Source organism: Stegostoma tigrinum, chromosome 1 (genome assembly GCF_030684315.1).
Source record: "Stegostoma tigrinum isolate sSteTig4 chromosome 1, sSteTig4.hap1, whole genome shotgun sequence".
Taxonomy (NCBI): Eukaryota; Metazoa; Chordata; class Chondrichthyes; order Orectolobiformes; family Stegostomatidae; genus Stegostoma; species Stegostoma tigrinum.
In genome coordinates this window covers 127275515-127299905 of record NC_081354.1, presented here as the reverse complement: position 1 = coordinate 127299905, position 24391 = coordinate 127275515, and the positions used below count along the sequence as shown (strand labels likewise).

The 24391-nt window shown below is 38.7% G+C and overlaps 1 protein-coding gene across 1 annotated transcript in view; it reads left to right on the top strand.

The window, feature by feature from the left end:
• LOC125452752 (sodium channel protein type 2 subunit alpha-like) overlaps positions 1–24391 on the top strand; it is a 160643-nt gene that overhangs the window by 125319 nt on the left and 10933 nt on the right. The window contains exons 19-24 of the mRNA XM_059639681.1: positions 4312–4365; positions 7614–7751; positions 11187–11300; positions 13036–13201; positions 16249–16306; positions 22591–22684. Coding sequence (XP_059495664.1) covers positions 4312–4365; positions 7614–7751; positions 11187–11300; positions 13036–13201; positions 16249–16306; positions 22591–22684 — 624 coding nt within the window. The remainder of the gene's footprint in view (positions 1–4311; positions 4366–7613; positions 7752–11186; positions 11301–13035; positions 13202–16248; positions 16307–22590; positions 22685–24391) is intronic.

Below are 24391 nucleotides of genomic sequence, written 5' to 3'. Positions count from 1 at the left end.
ATTCACGAATCTTCTTTGCTTTCTGTCATTGGAGCATGCATTAATAAATTGCAAGGTTTAGAAGAAATTATAAGTAATGTCAATCCATGTTGTTGCTAAAATTGCTATTGTAATTGAACTTTATTTTGAATTTATTTTTAAATCTGGTATAAAAGCACATGTAAAAGCACATGTTTATGCATCATTTATATTCTCTAGGTCTTTTTTGCTCTGCCTAAAGTTTTCAGCCGATTGCCTGCGCAAACATTGCCCTGAGCTACATTTCATGGCAATTTCCTTTTGCCATTGCCTTCCACACAAGAGCAGGGCAAGGAGACAAATCAAAGCCTATCTCAATGGAATAAAAATTGAACACATGCCATTGATATTATTTTGAACCATGCGTTAGCAATCTGGACAATTAAGCTAACCAGCCTGCATACTCTGAATAGAAAAGCAAATCATACACTGGCACAATTTATGGTCCAATTTTTCAGACAGCTGTGTGAATGAAATAGCTCGGTTGGCTTCATAGCTGGCTGTCAATGCAGAGTGATGCCAGCAGTATGAGTTCAATTCCTGCACTGATCAAGGTTACCATGAAGGACTCTCCTTCTCAACCTCTCTCCTCACCTGACGTGTGGTGACCCTCAGGATAAACCATCACCAGTTGTCTCTCTCTGACAAAAGAGCAGCCTTCTATTAAGCTTATTGCATAAAGGAAATATTACTATTTTTAGTGGTCACTTTTATACTGGAAATATCACTTTAGCTTGTTCCAGACTACAGATAAGCTACTCATAGCAAGTGATACTAATAGTATTGTGTAAATTAAGGACTTAGTGTTGTCTACTCAAATCTCCAAGTTCCACTCCTGTCTCTTTATGTTTTAGAATTAGCAAACAGTTATTTCGCCTGTTCTGGATTTATAAATAAACTTTCACGGCTTCAAAACATTCAAAGCTTTTCACAGCCATTAAAAAGCTTTTTTCTTTTCTGAGGAATTTAGTCCTGTTTAAAAGTGTGGCTTCCATCATACTGCAGCTGCTGTCAACCCAAGTGATAATTTCTTCCTCAAGGTGTGCTCACACCATTTGTCAAAGCCACAAATCAATTCATATGTTTTTTTTCTTTTCTCATGAGCTTAAGTTACCTCAAAAATACTTCACAGTCATTGAATTGCTGTTGTTTTTGGCAGTCAAGTTTGAGCAGAGAAACATCCCACAGACGCAAATGACCAGTTAATTTATATGCGGGTATAAGTTGAGACCTGAATGTTTGCCAAGAGAATTTCCTGTTCCAAACATCATGGTATTTTGTACATCTATCTAAACAGGCAAAAGGACCTTGGTCTTGAGACAGCAGCCCAAATTTTTGCCATGAATGCGAACCTCCCCATCATGGCAACAATGACAGATGAGCCATGAAATCAGAAGTCCCTTCCCCTAACTTCCATTATTTACCAGACGGGAATGGGGCAGAATATGCATTTTATGAAGTTCATGGAGAGAGGTGGCTCCTTAAATCATCAGCTGTTTCCACCACTTTGAGATTTTGATAGCCCAAGAATGTTTAACCCAACGTATGCAGTTTAGAAACGGTAAGAGCAGATCTGAAGTTGGTGCATTTCTTTAGATTAGAACTATCTCCTTTTCAATCTGGCCCTGGGTCACCCTTGGTGGAAGTCAGGTGCTCTTTGGGGAGATAAGGTATCCATTAGAATTGGTAAAAGTTGGCATAACTGTTTGTAAACAGTGTGTAAGCCCATTCCTATCAAGGTCATTGGAACTGTCAACAGATCTATAGGTATTTAATTATCAAAACTATTTGAAGCTATCTGTCAAAATTTAAAGCTTGGCATCAGTCTGTAGGTATTGTTATCTAAGGGATGAGGGGCCAGAGTAGTTATTTGGTGGGCATATATTGGCATCAGAGCTTGAGGGGTTATGGGAGGAAAGCAGAGGAATATGTCACTGTGGGAAATAACTGAACGTGTGAGGACGGGTGGTTGAGAGATAGGGCTGGAAGGATATTTCACGTTTATTCTTTATTTTTAAAATTTCTGCCTCAATGGCATATCTTCAAAGCAGGCCATATGTCCAGCCTGGCTACAAAAATCAGAGCCTTTTCCATTCTTCCAGGATTACCTACGCCAACTTCTAACCCAGCCTGCACCCACCATGTCTGAAAATTCTAGGCAGCCATTTTGAAAAGGCAGGCTTGCAGAGCCAAGAATTCACCTAACCCCGAGCATCCAAACTGTAAGGGAAAATCTGACCCAATGCCATGGACAACATTTTGCCATTTTAGATTGTGTTAAGACAGAAGCAAATTTTAAACTTGTAATCTTCTGATTATGAAGTTCAAGTCTTAGCAGTTTTTACAATCTGATCTAAATCAACCTCAAGTAAGTTGCCAAATCTGATATGACATAATCCTGGAGGTGTTTATCACAAAACCTTCTGTTTCCATCAACCGTTTCCCAAACTCCTGTCATTGATTACCCAATTCATGCATTTTCACAGTTTGTCACTTTTCTCCAGTCAACTGGAAAACAAATAATCTATTCAGTACCTGAGTGAATGATTCTTGCTTGTCAGTTAAAAACTCTGTAGGCTATGTGCAATATTTTTAAATTAATGAACAAAAGTGGTCAAAGAAAATATGAATAAAAACTGTATTAATTGCCGAGAATAACTTAGAGTGATGCAAAACATAGAGCAATAACTTGGAGATTAGTCTTTAATTGCTGGTGTCTCCTTGGCAACCCTGGAGAGTTGTCATTTCTATTGTTAGATTTCTGTTGAATCTTGTTGACTTCACAACACCTTAAAAGTGACAGGGAGAAGCTCTGACCCTATTTCTGAATATCTAAGTCTTGCCATCTGAGGATGAAGGCAGGCTGTGACTCTCACGTGTAAGAAGCCTGAGTTCATCGTGGCAATTTGAACTTAGTACTGAGATCAGACAGGTTTCCTGGTGGCTGGTTTGAGGTCCTTAACTTGTAGTATTGGAGTCACAGATTTATGTGGCACACATTGGATGAGGCTTGTTAAGAAGTGACATGATCTGAGTTTTCGAATCCCTCCCTCTTTAAACATGAAAACCTACTGAAGCTGGTGGCAAGTGTTTAAAAAGAAATCTCTGCTGTCCTGCTTTGCTTGGCAGGCTGACTTGTGTAGGTTAGCAGACAAGGCCGCTATCCATTTAGTTTCACCTAGGATCAACTTCTAGGATAAGTGGACCTGTCATAAGAACATTTTTTTTAACAAATTTCATTCTTTTGTAACACTAATTTCTCATTAATCAACTAATTCATTTCTCCTTTAAATGTCAACTCATTGTAATTACTTTGATTACATCATTCACTTTGTTCTTTTTATTCATTAATATACTTATTCCTCATCACTGTACTCTGCTTCTTCTTGGTTCACAAGTGTTTTTTTTCCTCATATTAGTGTTAGAGCAATAAAAATCAACTCCCAATGGCACAATATTGATTATCTGAAGAAGATATCTTCAGTTAAGGGATAACAACATCATTGTTGGGAAATTGGATTGTTTCCTGTTTCTATAGCTTCATCTCAAATGTTCATTTTAAGATCGGCACTCCTTGGTGCAGTTCTAACTTGGACAGTCTAGGTATGAATAACCTGTCTGAAAATTTGTAGAATGTAACTGGGCACATATTTGAAATTTGTGGAATTTAGCCAAATTGACATCATCTTGAGAAGACTCTTTGAAGCCTAGTTGAAGACCCTTTGAAGTAGGTTATTAAGAGCCTACAACCAAGGACTCCAACTAAGTCTATCTTTACGTTAGGCAACAGGCCATTAACCACAGACTGAAAAACAAGCAATTGGTGAAAAAGAGATGAAAAAGTGCTGAACCTAATAATATTGCTTGACTACCTGATTCCAAAAGTTGTGGGTTTGAAATTTTGGCTTTTCTCAATGCCTTTTAACTGAGTAAGCATTATTACAGCATACCTCAAACAAGGAAAAGGTAGTTTGCATCACTTATCTATAACCTGCAGGATTAGATGTAATACCTAACATAACCTGGCTGTACAAGTCATAGGAATTTAGAAAGACTGGAACTTAGGTGCCAAGAAGAATCCTAAAAGCAAAACACAGTGGATGCTGGAAATCTGAAATACAAACAGAATATAATGGTAACACTTGGAGAGATGGGAAATGACCTTGCCTCAGAAAAATTACTTCAACAATGAAATATTTCTCCATGTGAAAAGTTAGTTTCAGGTATAATATTAAAATGCTTACAAAATCCATGTTACTCACATCACTGTGTACTTATTTTTTATATTTACAGGCAACATTTGAGGGCTGGCTAGAAATTATGGCAAATGCTGCTGACACTCGTGGGGTAAGTCTATAAATTTTGTGTCCTGTAACACTTAGTTTATATTTTATATTACTGCTGGTTATTTTCATTCCTTGACATTATGCTGTTTGGTATGATTATGTTAAAATCCATTTGCAAATCTTCCAGTTTCATACATAATCTTAAAATGGGTAACATCTCCAGCCTGAAATGACAGTTGATCACAGCTAGTGATGTAAAATGAATGTATATTTACAAATGCAGTATTCTGTTTACCATGAATTGTCACTTGTGCCACCTAAGCACTCGCAGAAAGTTTTCTTCTCTGCTCCCTCCCACCATACCTTGGTGCAGTACCGGAGTCCATGGCTAAGTTGCTGGTGTGTGACCAATAGTGGACTCTGTTGGCTTTGAAGATTTGGATGGGCAACCTGGCACCACTTGTGATTGGAGGGTCCAAACTTGCTCAGAGGATCCTTGCCAGATGCAATCACACCCTCCTTGGCCTGATCTCCCATAGAGTTGGGTGTTGCTAGAATATGGAGATAGTGGGGGTAGGCATCTCTGGAGTCTCCTGTGAAGAAAGTTCTGACAGACCTAACTCCAATTCCTCCTGTGGTTGGCATTTGCCACTTACAGCCCTGTCTCCTTGTGAGGTCACATTCCCTCATCATTCTGGTGCTGAGCATCAACAGCTGCAGCAGTGGTATGCAGCTCTGTGCTCATGTCCACCAGCATTCCATGTGCTGGACCCAGGACTCCATGTCTATCAATGGAGTCACGCAGATGCACACATGCCAGAGCCAGAACAGTATAGATGTGATAGACTTCTCCAACCTTTGGTCCATTCTGTCAAGAGTCTCTGACCAACCTGCTTATTCCTCCTTGATGACAGCTAAACATATCACACCCATAACTTTTCTTTCGTCAATAAGCAATAATTTTCTCAAAGGTGTCCTTTAAATTACTTTGGTATGACATTATATCCTGCTACTGCACTTGTCCTTGTTAAAATTACTTACTAAAAATAATCTCTGTAGGTGGGTGAGAGATGCAAGTATTGGGCACCACAGCATGGGGGAATACAAGCTGCGCTGCCTTTAAACATCAAGTAATAAGTAAAGGACAACATGAAATCTACCACGTGTGCCCTCATGGCCACAATGAACACTATGGCAGAAGACTGTTAGTAGGCCAATGCGTATGCTGATGGAAACAAAACGCACTGAGGCAAAGATGGATTTGATAGTCTCAGCAAAGAAAAGCAAAAATAGTTATAGTGGTCTTTAAGAAGAATAAGAATTTCCATTAGAGCAAAGCAAGTTGCAACATTGAAAAACATCTAGCATTTCAAGGAACTCCTTTCTAGTGTCCACAAGTGCAATATATTAAGATGTCAAGATATTGAACAGGACCAAGGATAACTAGTGAGCTGGCATTAAATCCTCTACAAATGTGTAAAAATAACATCAAGACAGAAGGTGCATTTAAAAAGTGTCTATTGGCAGAGTTTGACTGATTGACCAACAACCTTTAAATTTTGAAAATATCTCCTTAATAGCACACAACATAGCAGTACAGAAAACAACACCTGCTTCTTATCGCACGGGGGTTATTGTGTTTACTTCATATAAACAATATCCTTATGGCTGACTCCTGGGCTGGGATTTTTACTTGCTGTCTTTGAAAATTGTGTTTCTGGATGATAGCCTTGAATGCACTGGAATTGTCAAAGTGAAGACAGGCTCAGGAGAATCATCCTGCTTGCCTCTGTTTAGCCAGCGGTTCACTTTCTAGAGGAGTTAGTTGAGGTGGGCAAGAAGGCAACTTTCAATTGGCAAATCACAAAACCAATGTCTGGCACCTATTGAGGCTGCGCTGTTAGAATCAATGAAGGAAATGAAGATGGAATTTACTCATGCCTTGAGCAATGTAGGCAATGGTGAGAAATGTGGGGAAAATACAGTAAGATTAAAAGAATCTACTTCCCAGTGCAAGTTTTTTTTTCAGTTTTCAATTTTTTCAATTTTTCTGTGAAGATTTCATTGGCAAGATCAGAATCCCAGTGATAAGTGGTAACTGTTTTATTTCCATTTATATGCATCTCATTAACACTCCAACTGGCTCATTTTGTGCAGTTTGCAGTTCTCCCTTCCCCTCCGAAGGAGAAACTAGACAGTAACATTTCCTGACTTGAAAGTCAAAGTGGTTACCTGGTGGAAACAGCTTGCCACGTGTTTCTCAGAGCTTCTACTATTATGTTCCTTCACAAGCATGTCCTTGAATACTCCACAGACAATGTTCTTTTCTACTCCTTGTCCACTGAAGTCAGCATCAGTAAACAATGAGTCCAGAAAGGTTGAATTGGATACTGAGCTGGGCCCAGATTACCACATTATCTTGGGTAATCTGGGACCAACTCAGTATCTAAATCAACTCTTTCAAACTTCACTTTGGAGCTCAGGAACAGCATTGATCAGCCTGCTGCTGCCAGGTCACTTTATGCACAGGGACATACAAACATCTCATACATTTACATGGGATGCACCTTACAGCTCTTAGTTCATTTCTTACAGCTTACTCAGTTTGGACTTAATTGGAAGCTGCCAGCCTCTATAGATTGAGTAATATTTTAGCTAAAGGGTAGGGTGAGTTAGTGGTTGTGGAAAGAGAGCCTTGAAGTGAAGATGTTACTTGCAGTAGTGAGGTCGGCAGTCCATGAGTATTGGTAATGTTGGTGTGTAGTAGCAGATTTTGAGTGAGTGTGAGGCCCCTTACCCCTTGCCCAGCCCAAATCATAAATCGATGTTTTCCTGCACTGCTGCGCATAACATCTAAAACTGGAGACATCACTGACCCAGGCAGCTATCAGTCTAAGCTGGCTGTGTATGGTGTCTTAACCTCTTATAGTGGTCCAATTGGCAAACAATGGCCATCCTCTCAAACATCCCATCCAGGTAGCTATCTAGAAAGAAAGGTGAGGAGGTCAGGCTCTCTATCTGAGGCATTTTGGCATCCTTAAGACTCCAGTGTGTGAGATAGCTCCTGATTTGTAGCTTCTAAAGTGAAATGCAGCTTGGCTTAAATGTAGCACCAGCAGCTTGTATGCTAGAGGGTCCCATCAACAGTGTGAAGGTTGCCTCTCCTGCCTTGAGATTGCCAAAGAGGAATATTAACAGTTTGGCATTTGAAAATAAGTTGTGGAAATTTAGATTTTTTTTTAATCTTGCAATGTAAATATTGACAGTTTTACTGTGCATTCACATTAACATTTGAAATGTCTTCTGCAGATTGACCTTCAGCCCGAAATGGGTGCAAACCCATACAGCCTCTTCTATTTTGTAGCTTTTATTGTAATTGGAACTTTTTTCACACTGAATCTTTTCATTGGTATAATTATTGATAACTTTAACACGATGCATAAAAGGGTGAGTACTGTAAATGAGTATGTTTTCCTTTGTCATGAACTTTGCGTAAAAGATAATGGTTCAAAAATGACATGTGACTTTAAAAATTACTTTTTAATATGCATAATTAAAATAGCAACTACCTTCTAATCAAATTTCTAAGTTGCAGATGCCTCACACAATTAGAGATACAAGCTTGGGAATCCATTCATTTTAAGATTCTAACTGCATCATAGTATCGTGGTATTGTGCTTATTAAGTAATATTAACTGAAGTCAGACAAAAATTAGTTACATGTGATGATAATTCTTGTGAGATAACTAAGACATTCAGCGATGTTGATAAAAAATTGAAAATATACATGCTGCATACTTGAAATGAGTTTTAAGTATCTAACATTTTCCAATGTGTAAAAGAAAGGCAATCATTCTTCACTAACATTAAAATTTAAATTGCATTCATAAACCAGTGTATTTAGTTTAGTATATTTTATTTACAGTGGCATCCCCTTAGTTTGAAGAATAACATGGGGTAGCAGTGGTTTATCTCATTGCATGTGTTTTGCAGGCACAAATTATTTTATTTAAATAACATTAGGTCATAATTTATACATAACAGATAATTCTACGATTTATAGAGTAGGTTGGAAGTGTCCCAAGCGAGTGAGTAGGCAGCTCAAAGGGCATGGAGGGTTAGGCGTTTGTAATGCAGACCGAGGCATGGATTTGCAGAACTGTCTGATCCAAGCTAGGACTAGTCTTTGTACGGCACAAATAGTGGCTCTGTTTTGATGTTCAACAACAAAAGATGTTCCTTGCCATTCGGGTATCCTGAGATATCAGAGTTTCTTTAACCAATCAGAAGTATTGTAAATGAGCAACACAAAATCACGAGAGGAATTGCCCACTGGTGTATTGGAGTCAATGTCTTCAAAACTACAGAAAGCAAAATCAAGAGATGGAAAAGAAAAAATGGTTTAAGAGAGGGGGAAAGAGATAGAAAGAAAATGCTTTTAAAAGAAACTTCATGAGCATTTAAGCTTTAAAGGAATAACAATTCATACTTGTAACAGTGAATTTCCACTGACAGTGAAATTGTTTAGTGTTAATTAAGAATAGTCATGCCATTCACAATCATAATAAGACTGAAATAGTAAATTTCCAACTTTCTGTGGTGAGCTTTTTTCATATTTGCTCGACAAATGCAGGAATTTCATACCACTGAAAACATTTGTTTGCTGAGGCAGACGAATCAAATGTAAGGAAATATCAGATTGAGGAAACAGATTTATGACAAGATGATTTTGATAAATACCTTACAGGAGGAGAAGGAGGCAGAGAAATAGGCTGCAATGACAAGAAAAAAGTGCAGAAATGTCCAGAAATCCTGCTGCACTTATTCCCAGCATCCCAGCTTCTGTTGTTGTGGAAATTTAAACTGCACAAAAGCTGGCAGCTCCACGGCTGGAGCAGACATATCCTAGACCTCACTTTTAATGGAACCAGACCAGATTTTCCTTAACTCATGTTTCACAGATCTTAGAGGGCTCTCGGTGCAGCAGTTACTCTCCAAAAGAAGCTTTCTGAATGGACTTTTTTAAAAACAATTCCACATATTTCATTGGCACTGCACTTAGTGTATACTGGGTGAATCTTTATTCATTCACAGGATGAAGGAGTTGCTGGCTAGACCACAAGGGGGCCCATCCTTGGTCAAGGATAAAGAGACACTAACCTAGTTCACTAACATCCAAAGTAATCAATCCATTTACTTTAATTTAATCAATTTAATTTTATCAATTAACTTAACTGGGTAAAAAGAATAATTTAACAAATTATTATTTATTTTTAAATTCTATTTATACTACTATTTCTATTTAATTGTAGTTACCTTTAGTAGGTTTTAAGTTTGTTTTTTCCGCATTAACTTGTACCAAGCACTAAAATGCGAACAGAATTATAAATTCTTGCTTCCTCAAGTTTGCACACAGTATTGCAATCGCTTCCGATAGGAAAATTCCCACAACTTACCAAGTCACACCTTTTTAAGTGGATGAAGAACAGTTTGACCACATGGTGTATGCCAAATACCACAGCTATGCAATTACTTCGATTATCTCTTTCAACTTGACGGGCTGTCAATTCTGAAATGGAGACAAAAAAATTGAAATGAAGCCCCAGTTTCAAAATCACCCACATTTCCATATATCCCAGCTACTAAAAACCTTACCTCATGCCCTTCCTCACCCTCCAATAAATATCAGGGCCCAAAGGACGACACTTAAAAAGAAATTTTTGTTTGTTGTAATCACTTCTGTATCTTTCACTTTGGAAACATTACTTAAGACATGCCTTGAATTTAGAGCAGAAAAATTGAAAACCCCCAGGGATAGTTTTTATCTTTGACAGCTGAATGATAAACTTGACACTGCAGACTGGCCAGAATTATATATTTTGTCTGTGTCAATGAAATGGAGAATATGTGTTTCAAGGTAGACTCTAATCTCCTAACAGCTGATTCTAAAGTTTGATTCATTGTAAAACAACCCTCTGCTGATCAATGTTATGAAAGGAAAGAATACCATAATCATTACCAACTGGGTTTACCAAACCCTGAAAAATAGCTAGTACCATCATCTTGTGATCAAGCCAGCAATGCCAGTTTCACGTCACCCTCAAAGGTCTTTTCCTCATGCAATGCTATGCAGAGATTAAGATACTTCTAAAGCATTGAGATTTGATAGGTACTCCCATTGTGATGCCATTGAGAGGTCAATTGGCGTTGCTGTCATTTGAAAAATGTCTCCAAAACAGAAGTTTGCTTTTCCTCATGAACAGAAAGGCAAGAGGCTGGAAGACATTAAGAAAAGTCAAGCAGGGCCTTAGACAAGTAGGAATTGGGAGGAACTGAATACCACCATACCTCAGCATATTGAACTGTTCCACTCTCCTCAAATTCAGGTGAATAATTACTGTGTGATTTCTTCCTAAGACTTGTTCTGAGAAGTACCATTTCCTGTGTGTTAGTGCACTGATCCAGAAAACAAAGCAATGCATACACATAAATCTTGCTAATATCAGTCAGTTATATCGTATTTTTCTTCATTTGAATCCAGATGTGAAACTTAACAGCAGTAATTACAATTTGTTTAATTTTTTGAATCACCTCATTTGCATTGTTTAATCTCATTTGTTTATTTATGCTGACATTGAGAATTGGGTTTAATGATGGATTGTCCTATATGATTTAGCAATTGAAAACAGACACATTTTGCTTTGCCAAGGATGTTATCATTGGGAGTACTGATAAACTAAATACAGCAGAAATTGCACGTACCTCAACAGGCAGACAATATTTTGTTAAAATGATCTAATCAGAGCTGAACTATCTGGTGTGATAGGTAAAGATTTTGTCTTAGTTTATGCATTTCTGAATTTTCTTTTGCTTTTTTTGCAGTCACGAAAAGAAGGAGCTTTAGTTACAGTTCTAACTGAAGATCAAAGAAGGTTTTATGGCACACTTAAGCGTCTGTTTAAGACTAAACCAGTCAAGAAAATTCCAACTCCTAAGGTATGCTTTGGTAAAAAAGAGACTGTTGCATAAAAATACATATAAAATGCATTTATTTTAGAAAATGTGGCCATTGTCCAGCTTTGAAGCATAATAAAATCCCTTAATTGTGAAGCTGCAACAAATTAATTTGAACAGTTTACGCCTTCAATATTCATATTCGTCATGCTGTTGGATGTTTCAACCTGGGCACTTGCAAGTAGCGATCTGGTTCCTTATTTATTAATTCACCTATGTTTATGGGTTAGGTTTTGACCCTGTGTGAACTTGTGTGCCAAGCAGTGAAAGGAACAAACCTCAGGAGGAGTTGAGGCAGTTGGCAGCAGCAGTGGCCAAAGTAGATTTCGTGGAGAAGCTCAAGGGTGCGCTGCAGCTCCGCCCAGTCCCACAAAAATAAACACAAACTAACCTGGTGACTTCTCCATACATTATGCGCCAGCTGGTGTGGTGTAGTGTGTACTCATTTAGATTTTGCAATCCCTAACATGATGAGAAAAATGGCGGTGACCAGGTAAAGTTGTTCAGGTCAGCAGTAATAAAATTAGATTTTTGCTGTTAAGATAAACTTCAGTGGTGAAGGTCTCCTTAAAGTGATGGATCAAGTCTGTCACCAGTAGGTGGTGAGAGGCCTATTCACACACACTGACATTTCATTAGTGCCACAACTCATAAGAATTAACTTCATCTCCACATTACCTTCAACCCATTCAATAAATCCGATGGTTCAGAAACCCGACAACAAAAAGCAGGCATTTACCTGATGTGTTGTACTTCTACATCTGCCCAAAAAGTTAACACTGTTTCTCTCCAGAGCTAGCAAGGCGTAGAACTGGATGAACACAGCAGCCCAAGCAGCATCAGAGGAGCAGGAAGGCTGACGTTTCGGGCTTAGACCCTTCTTCAGAAAATCTCTCCAGAGATGCTGCCTGACTTACAGAGATTTTACAGAACTTTTTATTTTCATGTCTTTCCTTCTATTTATTTCTCCTCTGCACTTGATCAGGCCATGATCCAACCCTGTTCCTTTACTGTCATTCTGCTGTCTCATTTTCTAACCTTGCACCACATGAAAGCTGGTATGCTGAGACCAAGTCACCCTAAATTTACATGGGTATAGTAGAGGACACTGACCCAGGTAGCACAGAACCAGTCCCGAAAGCGAACTGAGCCCCTGACACTCTATTTATATCTGTCAGCCAGAACTTCTGAATTGGACCAGGTTAACAGCCCCTATCCAGGAACTCATATTCTATGAGACCAACCTGGACGACCTCATTCCCATCACTGGAGAGATATTCCAATCCAACAAATCCAGAGCTATTAATTTGCAGCCCCATTGGCCCCCTTTGTAATAGGCTGCAATTCTTTAGAAGTCTATGACACAACTCTAACTGCTTATATTTCCACCACCTGCACTTTTACCAGGCATTCCAATTCATAGAGTTTAAAACAACCAGCAAGTCATTAGTGTAACAAAAAATGCTGGCGATCACGAGGGTCAGGCAGCATCCATGGAGAGAGAGCAAACTAACATTTTGAGTATAGCTGACTCTTGTGGCTTCCAGCATTTTTTGTTTTCATTTCAGATTCAGGCATCTGCAGTAGCTTGCTCGCTCAGAAAGTGATTAGTGTCCTTGTGTCTTCTCCTTATAGTTATGTTTAGGCCTGCTGTACTTGAAGGGCTGTACTAGTGGGCTTATTGTTCATGACAACTAATTCAGCTGTATATGCCCAGCTGAGCAACCATTTTACTTTTGCTCACAAGGAGGATACATTGAGCTTTGTCTTTTCCCAGCAGCAATTACTTAAAACCAAAAAATTAAACATGATGTATGCATTTCAGCTCCGAATTAAACAAAACCTGGTAACACTTGAGGCTTATTATTTATACTCAGACTCTGGCAAGTTTTTAATTGAGAAAAAAGGCTCCTATCCAGTGTGTGAACAGGATAATTATATTAATATCAAGATTGGGCAGGGAGTGCGCTCCATGGGGATTTACCCTGGCTTACATCACCAGAATGAGCCAATTACATTTCCTTAACAACTGAGTGTTTCTTTGAGTGTTATAGAACAGCATTCCAAACACATTTTCAAAAATAGCCGACTGGAACATATCAACTGGGATGTCAAATTCAAAGTATGTACTACTATGCCTAACAACAAAAGTAATCTGAAATAAAAATCTGAATTAAACATAGAATATGCTGGAAATATAGATCAGGCCACACAAAGAGAACAGAATAAAATTTCAGCTCATTGACCCTTTGTGAGTTCTGTGCCAGTTCACAAAATGGGGTCTTTTCAAAATCAGTCATTTTTAAAAAATTATTTATTCATGGATGTGGGCACCACTGGCTGGCCCTGGAGACTTGCAAATGTTACACCCTTGAACGAGAAAGGATGTAAAGGTGAGCTCAACAGCAATAAATCAGTTCCACTTCAGTAGGTGGGAAACTTCCAGAAACAATACAGTGATCAAAATAGATGATCACATGGAGAATTTCTGCTTAATTAAGGAGATTTAATTCAGGCAAAATTGCATTAGCTAACTTGCTGGAGTTTTGTGAAGAGATATCAGAGAGAGTTGCTAAGGATAATGCAGTTGGTGTCGTGCATATGGACTTCCAAAAGTGATTTGCCACATTACAGACCTATAAACAAAGTTAGAGATCGTGGAATAAGGGACAGTAGCAACATGGGTACGAAAATGAACAAGTGACAGGAAATAGACAGTAATGTATAATAAATGTTTTAAGGGCTGATGGAAAAACTGCCCTGAGAGCAGTTAAGAGTCAACCATGCTGCAGTTATATATGGGCCAGACCATATAAGGATAGCAGATTCCCTTCCCTGGAGGATACTAATGAACCAGATGGGATTTTTTTTCATTGACAATTGGTTCCATGGCCATCATTAGGCTCTTAATTCCAAATTACTATTGAATTTAAATTCCACCATCGGCCATGATAGGATTCGAACTCAGGCCCCCAGAATATTACTTGGATCTCTGGATTAATAACCCAGTGATAATACCACTGGGCCTACCCCTTAATCCAGCTATTAAAGCTGGACTTGTGATGGTGGGGGTTCATTGTCAAAACAAATCAGGTACAATACGTAGGAATGTCAGCAGCCTGAACTAGGAGGACAGTTGGCGTTGGATAACAGTGAAGTAAGACATTATCTTTGATCTGCTACGTGCAGTATAAATTTGAAAACATTGAGTGGAGCATTGATATTCTAAGTGAGATCAGTTCCCGAATTTAGGAGCAGATTGCAAAAGCGATGCTAGGTTCATAGGATGATTACAACATAAAAGGAGCACATTCAGACCTAGGGTAGCTCACTTTAAGGCCAATTTATCCCTTCCCACTCCCCAGCCCTTTCCCAATAATCAACAATTTTCTCTTCAGGGACTTATCTAATTTCTTCTGGAATACCATTATTGAAACTGCCTCCATCATATTTTCAAACAGAGCTTTCAAGAACTTGAATATTCACGGCATATAATAGTGTTTAATTATTTGCTCTTCTGCCAGTCTTCTTAAAGTCTTTTAATGGCAGACCCCTCATGATTCTGAATACCTCTCAAACTTCCGCTTCTCTAAGGAAAATAACTGTAACTTCTCCAAAAGCATTTAGGCAGTGTTTGTCAAAACCTGCCACTGAAGAAAACTATACACATGCTCATTCTGAAACCAGCCCGTGCAAAGTTTCAAACATATTATGTTTTCACCCTTCCCTCCCGCCACTCCAATTCCAATCCCTCTCTCTCCCAGACTGCATTCCCACAGAAACTGGTTGTACGTGCACACACGATTTAAATCAGCACGTAGCACACGTGTGCTGGTGCCATCAAATGCAGCCACCCATTTAAATAATGTCCCCCCATTCCTGGAAAAGTTCCTATAAATCCTATGTGTACCCTTTCTAAAGCCTTCTCTTTTTTGATAAAGTGTGATGACCACAATTAGACACAATATTCCTAGCTGAGACTATACTCGTGCTTTGTGTAAATTCATCATAACTTCCTTTTTTTTATTATGTGCCTCTATGTAGAAAGCAAAGGATTTCATGTGCACTTGCAAACACTTTCCCTGATTAGCATGTTTGTGGGACCTGAGGGTGGTTGTTGGTAGGTTCCTAGAGTTGTTTCATACCATTGGCCCTCTTCCTGGCACCCAATGTACTTCCAGGTTTGAGGAACCAGTTGAAGGAGAACATGTTCAAAAATTGTTTCCCAACTTCTAATTTTCATTCAAGCATGTGATGACCAGTTTCCCGCCATAATCTGCATATTGTGTAAGATTTCATGAACTGGCATTTTCATGATTGTCTTCAGAAGCTTAAGGCCATTCTCCCAGAGAAAATATACATAATGAAAGCAACTTTTCCATCCATCCATGAGAACTGTGAACTCTTTCCCAAGTTTAACGATTCCTGCGTAGTTTCAGTATAAATACTCAAGAAGCAGAACAATTGGTTGGTTCTTCCAAGCTGGAAGAATGTATAATAACCTTCAATGATTAGATTACAGTTCCATACTTCAAGGCTAATTTTCGTTCACAAATAGTGCAACTGATGAAAATTCCGACCATGTTCTTCACCTCAAGGGATTTGTTTGCAGTTCAATAACATCCAATAAGTTAGGCAGAAATTTACCAAAATATTTCATTATGTAACTCATACCAGTGGAGAATTTCATGCCTGGTTTCCCTATGTATTTGATTGTTGCCCCCTTTTTTTATTGCTTTTGTATGTGTTCAATGTGTCAGGGTTATATTACTGTACAAAAGCACTCATGCATATTTAGCTTATGGACTTTTTTTCTGTCATGCATCTTTTTTTTCATTCATTCCTAAATTCAGGATATTATCTATTACCATATTCATTCCTTTACAGTCATGCTGCACCTGTGTCATGATGTATTCAATAATTTCCACAGCTGAAGTGATGCCAAAGGGCATGTCTGCCAAAAGGATTAAAAAGTTCAACTTTGATGTGTAATTGTTCTTTTCCATTCTCAGAACTTATGACCAGCAGCATAAAGATGTTGTCATTGATAACAATGATGCTATGTCCTCAGTGCTTTCTGTTGGATGATATTCTTCTCTACAGCTCTTCTTTAATGTTTCAAATTTAATATTTACATTTTTCCACTCATCCACTATACAACTGCTGTTACTATGTCCTAACCCAATGACTCGGATCTTTCACATTCTTCATTACCTGATTATCTTTATTCCAGCTGAACCATAATGAACTTTACCACAAAGTGCAAACAGCATTTTTTTGTTGGGCGAATGCATCTGTAATCAACTGTAACCATACCTTATTGGTCACAGATCGTCACCGATGTGACATCAATAATTGTCTCATTCTTATCCTCAGACTGCTATGATTTGCTTTAGGTTCTTTGTTTGATTCAAAAGGATTTATTTACTTTTCTTGTCATAAAATTAAAACAATTTTATTAATTACCACAACATAGATATATTTGGCTGTCAGTTGCACGTTGTTCACTTGACGTAATTAACCTCAACTTCAACTTCAAATTTTGTTTTGACCAACTAATTCTGATTAGCTTTACTGTTTGAAGAGACATCTCTATTCCAGTCATTTATAAAGCTGCTGACATTGAATGAGTGTTCAGCCATCCTATTTTGGCTTCAGCTGCACTGCAAATGTCTGTTTCCTGCAGATCTAAACTTTTTTTTCTTAATTAACTGGCTGTGACTCAATCAACTTTTGGGTGAATTAGTCATACACTCTGCTTTCCTGCCACACATTGTAAATCTTCAAATATATCATCATACCTTTCTGTAATTTTATGCTCTTATTGACTGCAATATTTCTTTGATCTGCCCTGCTGTTGGCATGTGCAATGTGCAAGGTCTGGCTGTACTCACTGTTCCATAATTGGAATTCTAGATTTTAGTGCTTTTCTTTATCGTTCATGCACAACACTACATTTTCCTATTGCTTGATGTTGTGGTCAAACTGTTGACAGGCTTTGTATTAGATTTGAATAATTTTGGACTCGGCTTCTTATAACCTGCCAAAAGACATCACATTAATTGGATTCATGCAGCTAATTTGAAATAAACAGTTGTCTTTATGCTGTACACAAAATATCATTTATCCAACATCTTGCCTGCCTGATGTCTCAACAATCCCTTATCCTTGTAATTCTGACATACAATCCTTCAAAATTTAAAACAACTTATAATCTACTTGATTGTCATAATGACTTGTCTGCCATCTTTACCTATTTCATTTTCACTCTGGGACTACTATTCCACAATATGAATATATTTTTACTTCTTTGTTTGGCTCACAAGGATAGTTTTCTTTGCCTTATCACAATTTAGCAAAATAGTTTTAGCATATCACTTCACATAAATATTTGGCAGTAAGGGTGGGCATCGCTCACTTGATGAAATTTAACCGAACTTGTGATGATATTTCAATAAACTGCAAATGCTGGATATTTGAAAGAAAAACAGAAACTGCTGGAGAAACTCAGAAAATCTGCAGCATCAGTATGGAGAAAAACAGAGTTAATGTTTTGACCCCAGTGCCTCTTTGTCAGAACTGAAATTAACTGGGAGAGGATGGCATTTATGCTGATGACGAGATGGCGGAAGAGAGTACATGGATACAGGGCCCAGAGAGAGAGAAAAACAAGATAGCTGATAATAAGCCAAGAGAGATAAATGCTAGGTAGAGGACTAACAGAAAGGGTAAATGATTGAAAATGGGTTGGCTGTGCTGGGTGCAACCTGTACAAAACAGGTATCTAGTAGAAGGGTTAATGAACATAGAGGAGAGTGTTCACATTCTGAACTTGTTAAACTCAAGTTGGGTCCCGAAAGTTGTAAGGTACCTAGGTGGAAAAAGAAACACCACAGCGGGCTTGAGACAGAAATGTTGTGATGGGAACACAGTGCTGTGTTGAAGTGACAGGCAACCGGAAGCTATGGGCCATTTTAACAGTAGGTGTTCAGCAAAGCGGTCTATGTTTCACCTTCCCACTGTACAGGGGGCCACATTGTGAGTAGCAAATACAGTAGACTCAATTGAACGAAATGCAGGTACATGGTTGCTTCACCTGGAAGGTGCATCTGGGGCCTTGGATAGTCAGGAGGTAAATGAGCAAACATTGTACCTCCTGCAATTGCATGGGAAGGTTCAGTAGAGGGGTGAGGTGGTGTTGGGAGTCAAGGAGGAGTGGAGGAGCATTACTCTAGCACTTTCTGTTTTTGTTGCTGTGATAGTTCATTTGTTTCATAATTCAAATTTCCACTCATATTACTTAAAAGACTGTTGACAATGTATAAGCCTTCTGGCTGTCTTTTGTTGGCTTCTGATGAACTGCATATATATTCTCCCTGTAGACCCAGACATTTCTTTTCTTTAGTAATATACTATAACATATCCAACTCATATTCCTACTAATATTCTCTCTCCAATGATGTTTTCCACAGTGATCCGTGTCCACGTGGTTTTCGGATCAAAACTAATGCATAATGGCTAGTTATTTCTAGTAAGAGATTAAAATTTTGTAGTGAACATATAGCCTTCATATATCCATTATCTCCTATATTCTATGTCCAGATTCCAATTCTGCTCTCACTCAGCTACATTTTTTGTCTTATTTATCAGGTAAATAGCAATAAATTATTCTGTATGGTATTCAAGAGCCACAGTTCTTTTAAAAACAGAACATTTTCTTTATTTCTTCAGCAGTGCTGCAATAATTGATTAACTCGTCAACACCTAGTAAACAAAGAAAGTTAAATGAAGAAGAAATGAAAGAGTAATTAAGCGAATGTGTAAGACCAAGCGAGGTTTTCTGATTTACCAATACCAGTTTCCATTGCTGTTGGGGCAACATGCACAATCAGAACTTATTGGCACATGTCAGCAACAAAAACATTTGATTACTAGAGTCCATAAAATAGGAAATAAAATGAGATCCTTTGGAAATAAATTACATTTCTGCAACTGCATCATCCCTCAACCCTGTTTCAAGCAAATGCTGTGTCAATTGCTCAACATTACGCAAAACCTTCTCATATATGAATGTGACTCCACAAGCTTTGAGGTTTAATGGTGTTTTGTCTGAAATTCAAGACCATTATCATGAGCTTCATGAAGAAAAGCATTTTACTCACAACTGAGTAAGCGGGAGAATGGGGTTGAGGAACTTATCAGGCATCATTGAATGGCGGAGCAGACTCGATGGGACGAATGGCCTGATTTCTGCTCCTATGTCTTATGGTCTTGTGGTCTCATGGAAATGGTGTTCACATTGATACTATAGTGAAGACTTTTGATGCTTTATTACATAATTTGGACAACTCTGAATTCTAAATTACTTCTTAGAGATTAAATTGCAATACCATTTGTGTACATTCATTGCATGAAAATGAAAAGTGGCAAGGTGTAAAATCAGATTGTCAATTACAAAAGTAAGCTACTTATGACATATGGTGAAAAATCTGAACTAAATTATAATAATCAAAATATTTCCACCAGTTTCTGGTATTATTTCAAATTTTCCATTTCTGGATGATGTTACTTAAGGTCAGACAAGGTTAGCCTAACCAAATTACTGGCTCAGTTTTTAACTTAAGTTGAGCACATTAGGCTATACTTCAAGGATTTTCAGTGTTCCGTCCTTAGTTTCTGATAATAATCAAATACTTAGATGTTTCCAGCTTAAATTACTCCAGATTTGTCTGGAAGTGACCCCTTCTGAAGAAGTCTAATATTGTGCTTTATACTCTTGCGTGAATATGTTATGAATGATTAATATTTTTCTGGCATTAGAAGCTCTAGTAGGGCTTGACTATTTCTTGGTGAGGGCATCCAAAAGATCTTAATTTTCCCATTTATCGACCAGTGACACAGCATGATTTACATCAATTTAAATCAATCGTCACCTGTATCAACATAAAACTATATAACAGCATTACAAACTCATGCAAATTGTTCTAATCTGTCAAGGATATGTGGTCAAAGGACCTTAAAAGTATCTCTTGATGTATTTTCCTGCTATGCAAGAGTCTACTCTACTGTATCACCCACTTGTTCTTCATAGCTCCAACCAACCAAACTCTCTTCAGCCTCATACATCCCATCTACAACCCATTAAACATTCTATAGCATCACCATCACTAGATCCCCTACCATCAAATCCTGGGGTGTTAGAGTTGACCAGAAATTGAACTGGAATTAGTATATGGATGCTGAGGCCACAAGGGCAAGTCAGAAGCTAGGAATCCTGCAGTGATGAACTCATCGCCTGACTCCCTAAATCAATGTAATACACGAGGTGACTGCCCAGTAATATTAATATTAAACTATTAATCCAGAGACTCAGTTAAATTTTTTCTGGAGACCCGGTTTCAGTTCCCACAATAACAGACGGTGGAATTTAAATTCAATAAAAATCTGGAATGAAGAGCCCTATAAAGACTATGAATGCTTTCCTGATTGTTGGGGATAAAACACCTGATTCACTAATGTGCCTTAGGAAGAAAACTGCATTCCTTTCCTGGTCTGGCCTACATGTGACTCCAGGCCAACAGCAATGTAATTGACTATCAAGTGTCATCTAGGCAATTAGGGATGGGCAATAAATTCTGGCCTAAGCAGTGACACCCTCATCCTGTGAATGAATTAAAAGAAAGACATACTTTCCACTTTCCTGGATGAGTGCAGAGCCAACAATACTCATCATCCAGGACAAAGCAGCCCACTTCAGTAACATCACACCTAATAACACTATTTCCCTCTAGCACTGATGCACAGTGGCTGTAGTGCGAATCAACTGCAAGATCTAAAATTCACTGAGAGTCCTAACACAACTCCTTCCAAACCTTGGCCACAAAACTCCGGAAGAACATTGGCAGCCAACACTTGGGAACAGCATTACCAGCAAGTTCCTCTCACCATCCTGACTTAGAAATATAGTGCTTTTGTCGTGGCACTGACGTCAAAATCTTGGAACACCTTCCCTAATGGCTCTGTGGGTATCACCACAAGGAAATTAGTGGCTCAAGAAAGCAACTTATTCTGTAGCATCTAGGCTGGATCTCTGAGGTTAGAAAGTCTCTTAATTGGTTATCCAGCTTTGAGAATCTGCTCATCACCCTTAATTGGACAGGTAATTCTTTTCCATACTAATTAAGAGTCAACCACATGGAAATCTTAACTTTAAGCAGCTTCCCCTGAACAAAGATTTCTGATTTAAAAATTATATTGATTCTATCTGTCACTAAAGTTAATCCTAAATCATCTGGATGATTTTATATTTAAGGGAGTTCACATCAGTGCTTTGTAAAGATTTGGCAAGCTCTTTACGTTTGAACTCTATGCTTACTTAATAAGGCAAAGGCTCCCATATCTCACATGTCATTTTAACAACCACTCAACTTACCTTGCCACCTTCAAATATTTGTGCCATCCCTCCAGTTTTCTCTGTTCCTATGTCTTTGAAATTATACTATATAGAACAATAATTGTCAACAAAAATTTACAAAATCAAGATCAATGTTATCATTGTGGAGTTTCCATAAGGCCACAAGATGTAGGAGCAGTATTAGGCTATTCAGTTCATTGAGGCTGCTCTGCCATTCAAGCATGGCTGATATGTTTCTCAACTCCATTGTCCTGCCTTCTCCCTGTAACCCTTGATCCCCCTACTAATCAAGAACCTATCCACCTCTCTCTTAAATACACTTCGTAGCCCTCTGTAGCAATGAGTTCCACAGGTAATCACCTTCCGGCTGAAGAAATTCATCCTCATCCTAGTTCTAAAGGGTTGTCCCCTTACTCGGAGGCAAGGTCATTTGCTCCTCGTCTCTCCTATGAGTGGAAATGTCTTCTCCACATCCACTACATCCAGGCCCCTCGGTATTCTGTGAGTGTCAATGAGATCCCCCAGCCATCCTTCTAAACGTTGAGTTACAGCCCTAGAATCCTCAACCACACCTCATACGACAAGATCTTCATCCCCAGGGTCATTCTTGTAAATTTCCTGTGGATCCCAATGCCAACACATCTTTCCTTAGATACAAGGTCCAAAACTGCTCTCAATATTCGATATGCGGTCGGGCCAGAGTGTTACACAACCTCAGCAGTATATCTCTGCTCTTTTATTCTAGGCCTCTTGAAATTACTGCTAACATCACATTTGCCTTCATAACCACCAACTGAATTTGCGTGTTAACCTTAAAAGAATCCTGAACAAGGACTCCTAAGACCTTTTGTGCTTCAGATTTCTGAAGCCTTTCACAAATTCAAAAATAGTCTACCTCTCTATATTTCTTACCAAAGTGAAAAACCTCACACTTTCCCACATTGTATTCCAGGTACTAATTCTTTGCCTACTTTCCTAGCCTGTCCAAGCCTTTCTGCAGCCTCTCCACCTCCTCAACACTACCTGCCCCTTGGGTCTAGGCCAGAAACGTCAGCTTTCCTGCTCCTCTGATGCTTCTTGGCATGCTGTGTTCGTCCAGCTCTGCACCTTGCTATCTCAGATTCTCCAGCATCTGCAGTTCCTATTATCTCTCTCCTTCAATTCTTTCGTCCAGATTGTTAAAGTACATTGTGAATACTGTGGGGCAAACATTGCCCCCTGCTGAACTCCACTGTTCACCGGCCACCATTCTACAAAAGACTTTTTTACCCCTCTGCTTTCTGCCAGTAAGCCAATTGTCTATTCATGCCAGTTCCTTGCCTCTAATGCCATAGTCTCTTATCTTATTTAGCAACTAAATGTGCAGCATCTTGTCAAAAGCCTTCTGGAAATCCAAACAGATCACATCCACTGACTCTCCTTTGTCTAACTTGTTTGTTACTTCCTCAAAGAATTCTAGCAGAATTGTCAGGTATTTTGTGACTCTATGACATCTCCTTGACAAAGCTGTGCTGACTCAGCCCTATGTCATTATGCACTTCCAATTACTTTGCAATCTTATCCTTAATAATGGTCTCTAAAATCTTACCAACAACTGAGATCAGGATAACCGGCTTATGATTTCCTGTCTTCTGCCTCCCTCCCTTCTTAAACAGGGATGCTACTTTAGCCATTTTCCAGTTCTCTCAAACCCTCACTGACTCCAGTGATTCCTGAAAGATCACCACCAAAGCCTCTACAATCTCCTCTGCTAACTCCTCCAGACAAATCCATGTGATTTATCCACCTTCAAATTTTTCAGCTTCCCTATCACCTTCTCCTTAGTGATGGCCACTACACTCACCTCTGCTTCCTGACTTTCTTGAAGCTCTGGTATGCTGGTGGTTTCATTCACTGTGAAAATTGATGCAAAGTACCTATTTAGTTGTTCAGCCTTTGTTTTGTTTCGCATTACTACTTCTCCAGTTTCGTTTTCCAGTGGTCCAATGTCCAGTCTTGCCTCTCTTTTTTTATATATCTTTCAACCTTTTAGCTTACCATCATATTTCATTTTCCCTCCCTTTATTGCTTATTTAGTTATCCATTGCTGGTTTTCTCATGGCTTCCCAATTGCCCAGCTTCCCACTAATCTTCACCACATTGTCTGTTTTTTTCCCTTTGCTTTTATGATGTCCTTGACTTCCAGTGTCAACCATGGTTGCCTCATCCTCCCCTTAGTATATTTCCTTTCGAAGAATGACCCTTTTCCCAAAAACAAAGCAACACATGCCAGAGTATCTATACACTTAATTACAGTTTAATTAATCTTTCTTAAGTTGACCAAAGTTTGTGATTCCCTCCCCAAACCACCCAGCCTCTCAACCTCCCTTGACTCAATTAAAACTCTTCTTAAAACCAATCATTTTGACAAGGCTTTCAGAAGGTATGTTATTCTAACAATCCTGGCTGCTCTTTTGCTTCTTGGTGGTACAGCGGACCTTGGTTTCCAGCAGACCTTAGTTCAGCACAGCTTGAAGAATAATAGGGTCTACTTTCTGTCTCTGCAGCAATTATTGCTAACTCAGCAAAATATGAGCTTGTGATCCCAATTCATCATCCTTTGATCTCACTGGGAGTTTGGAAACACTGGCTGTAGACAGTACATACTGCAATATCAATG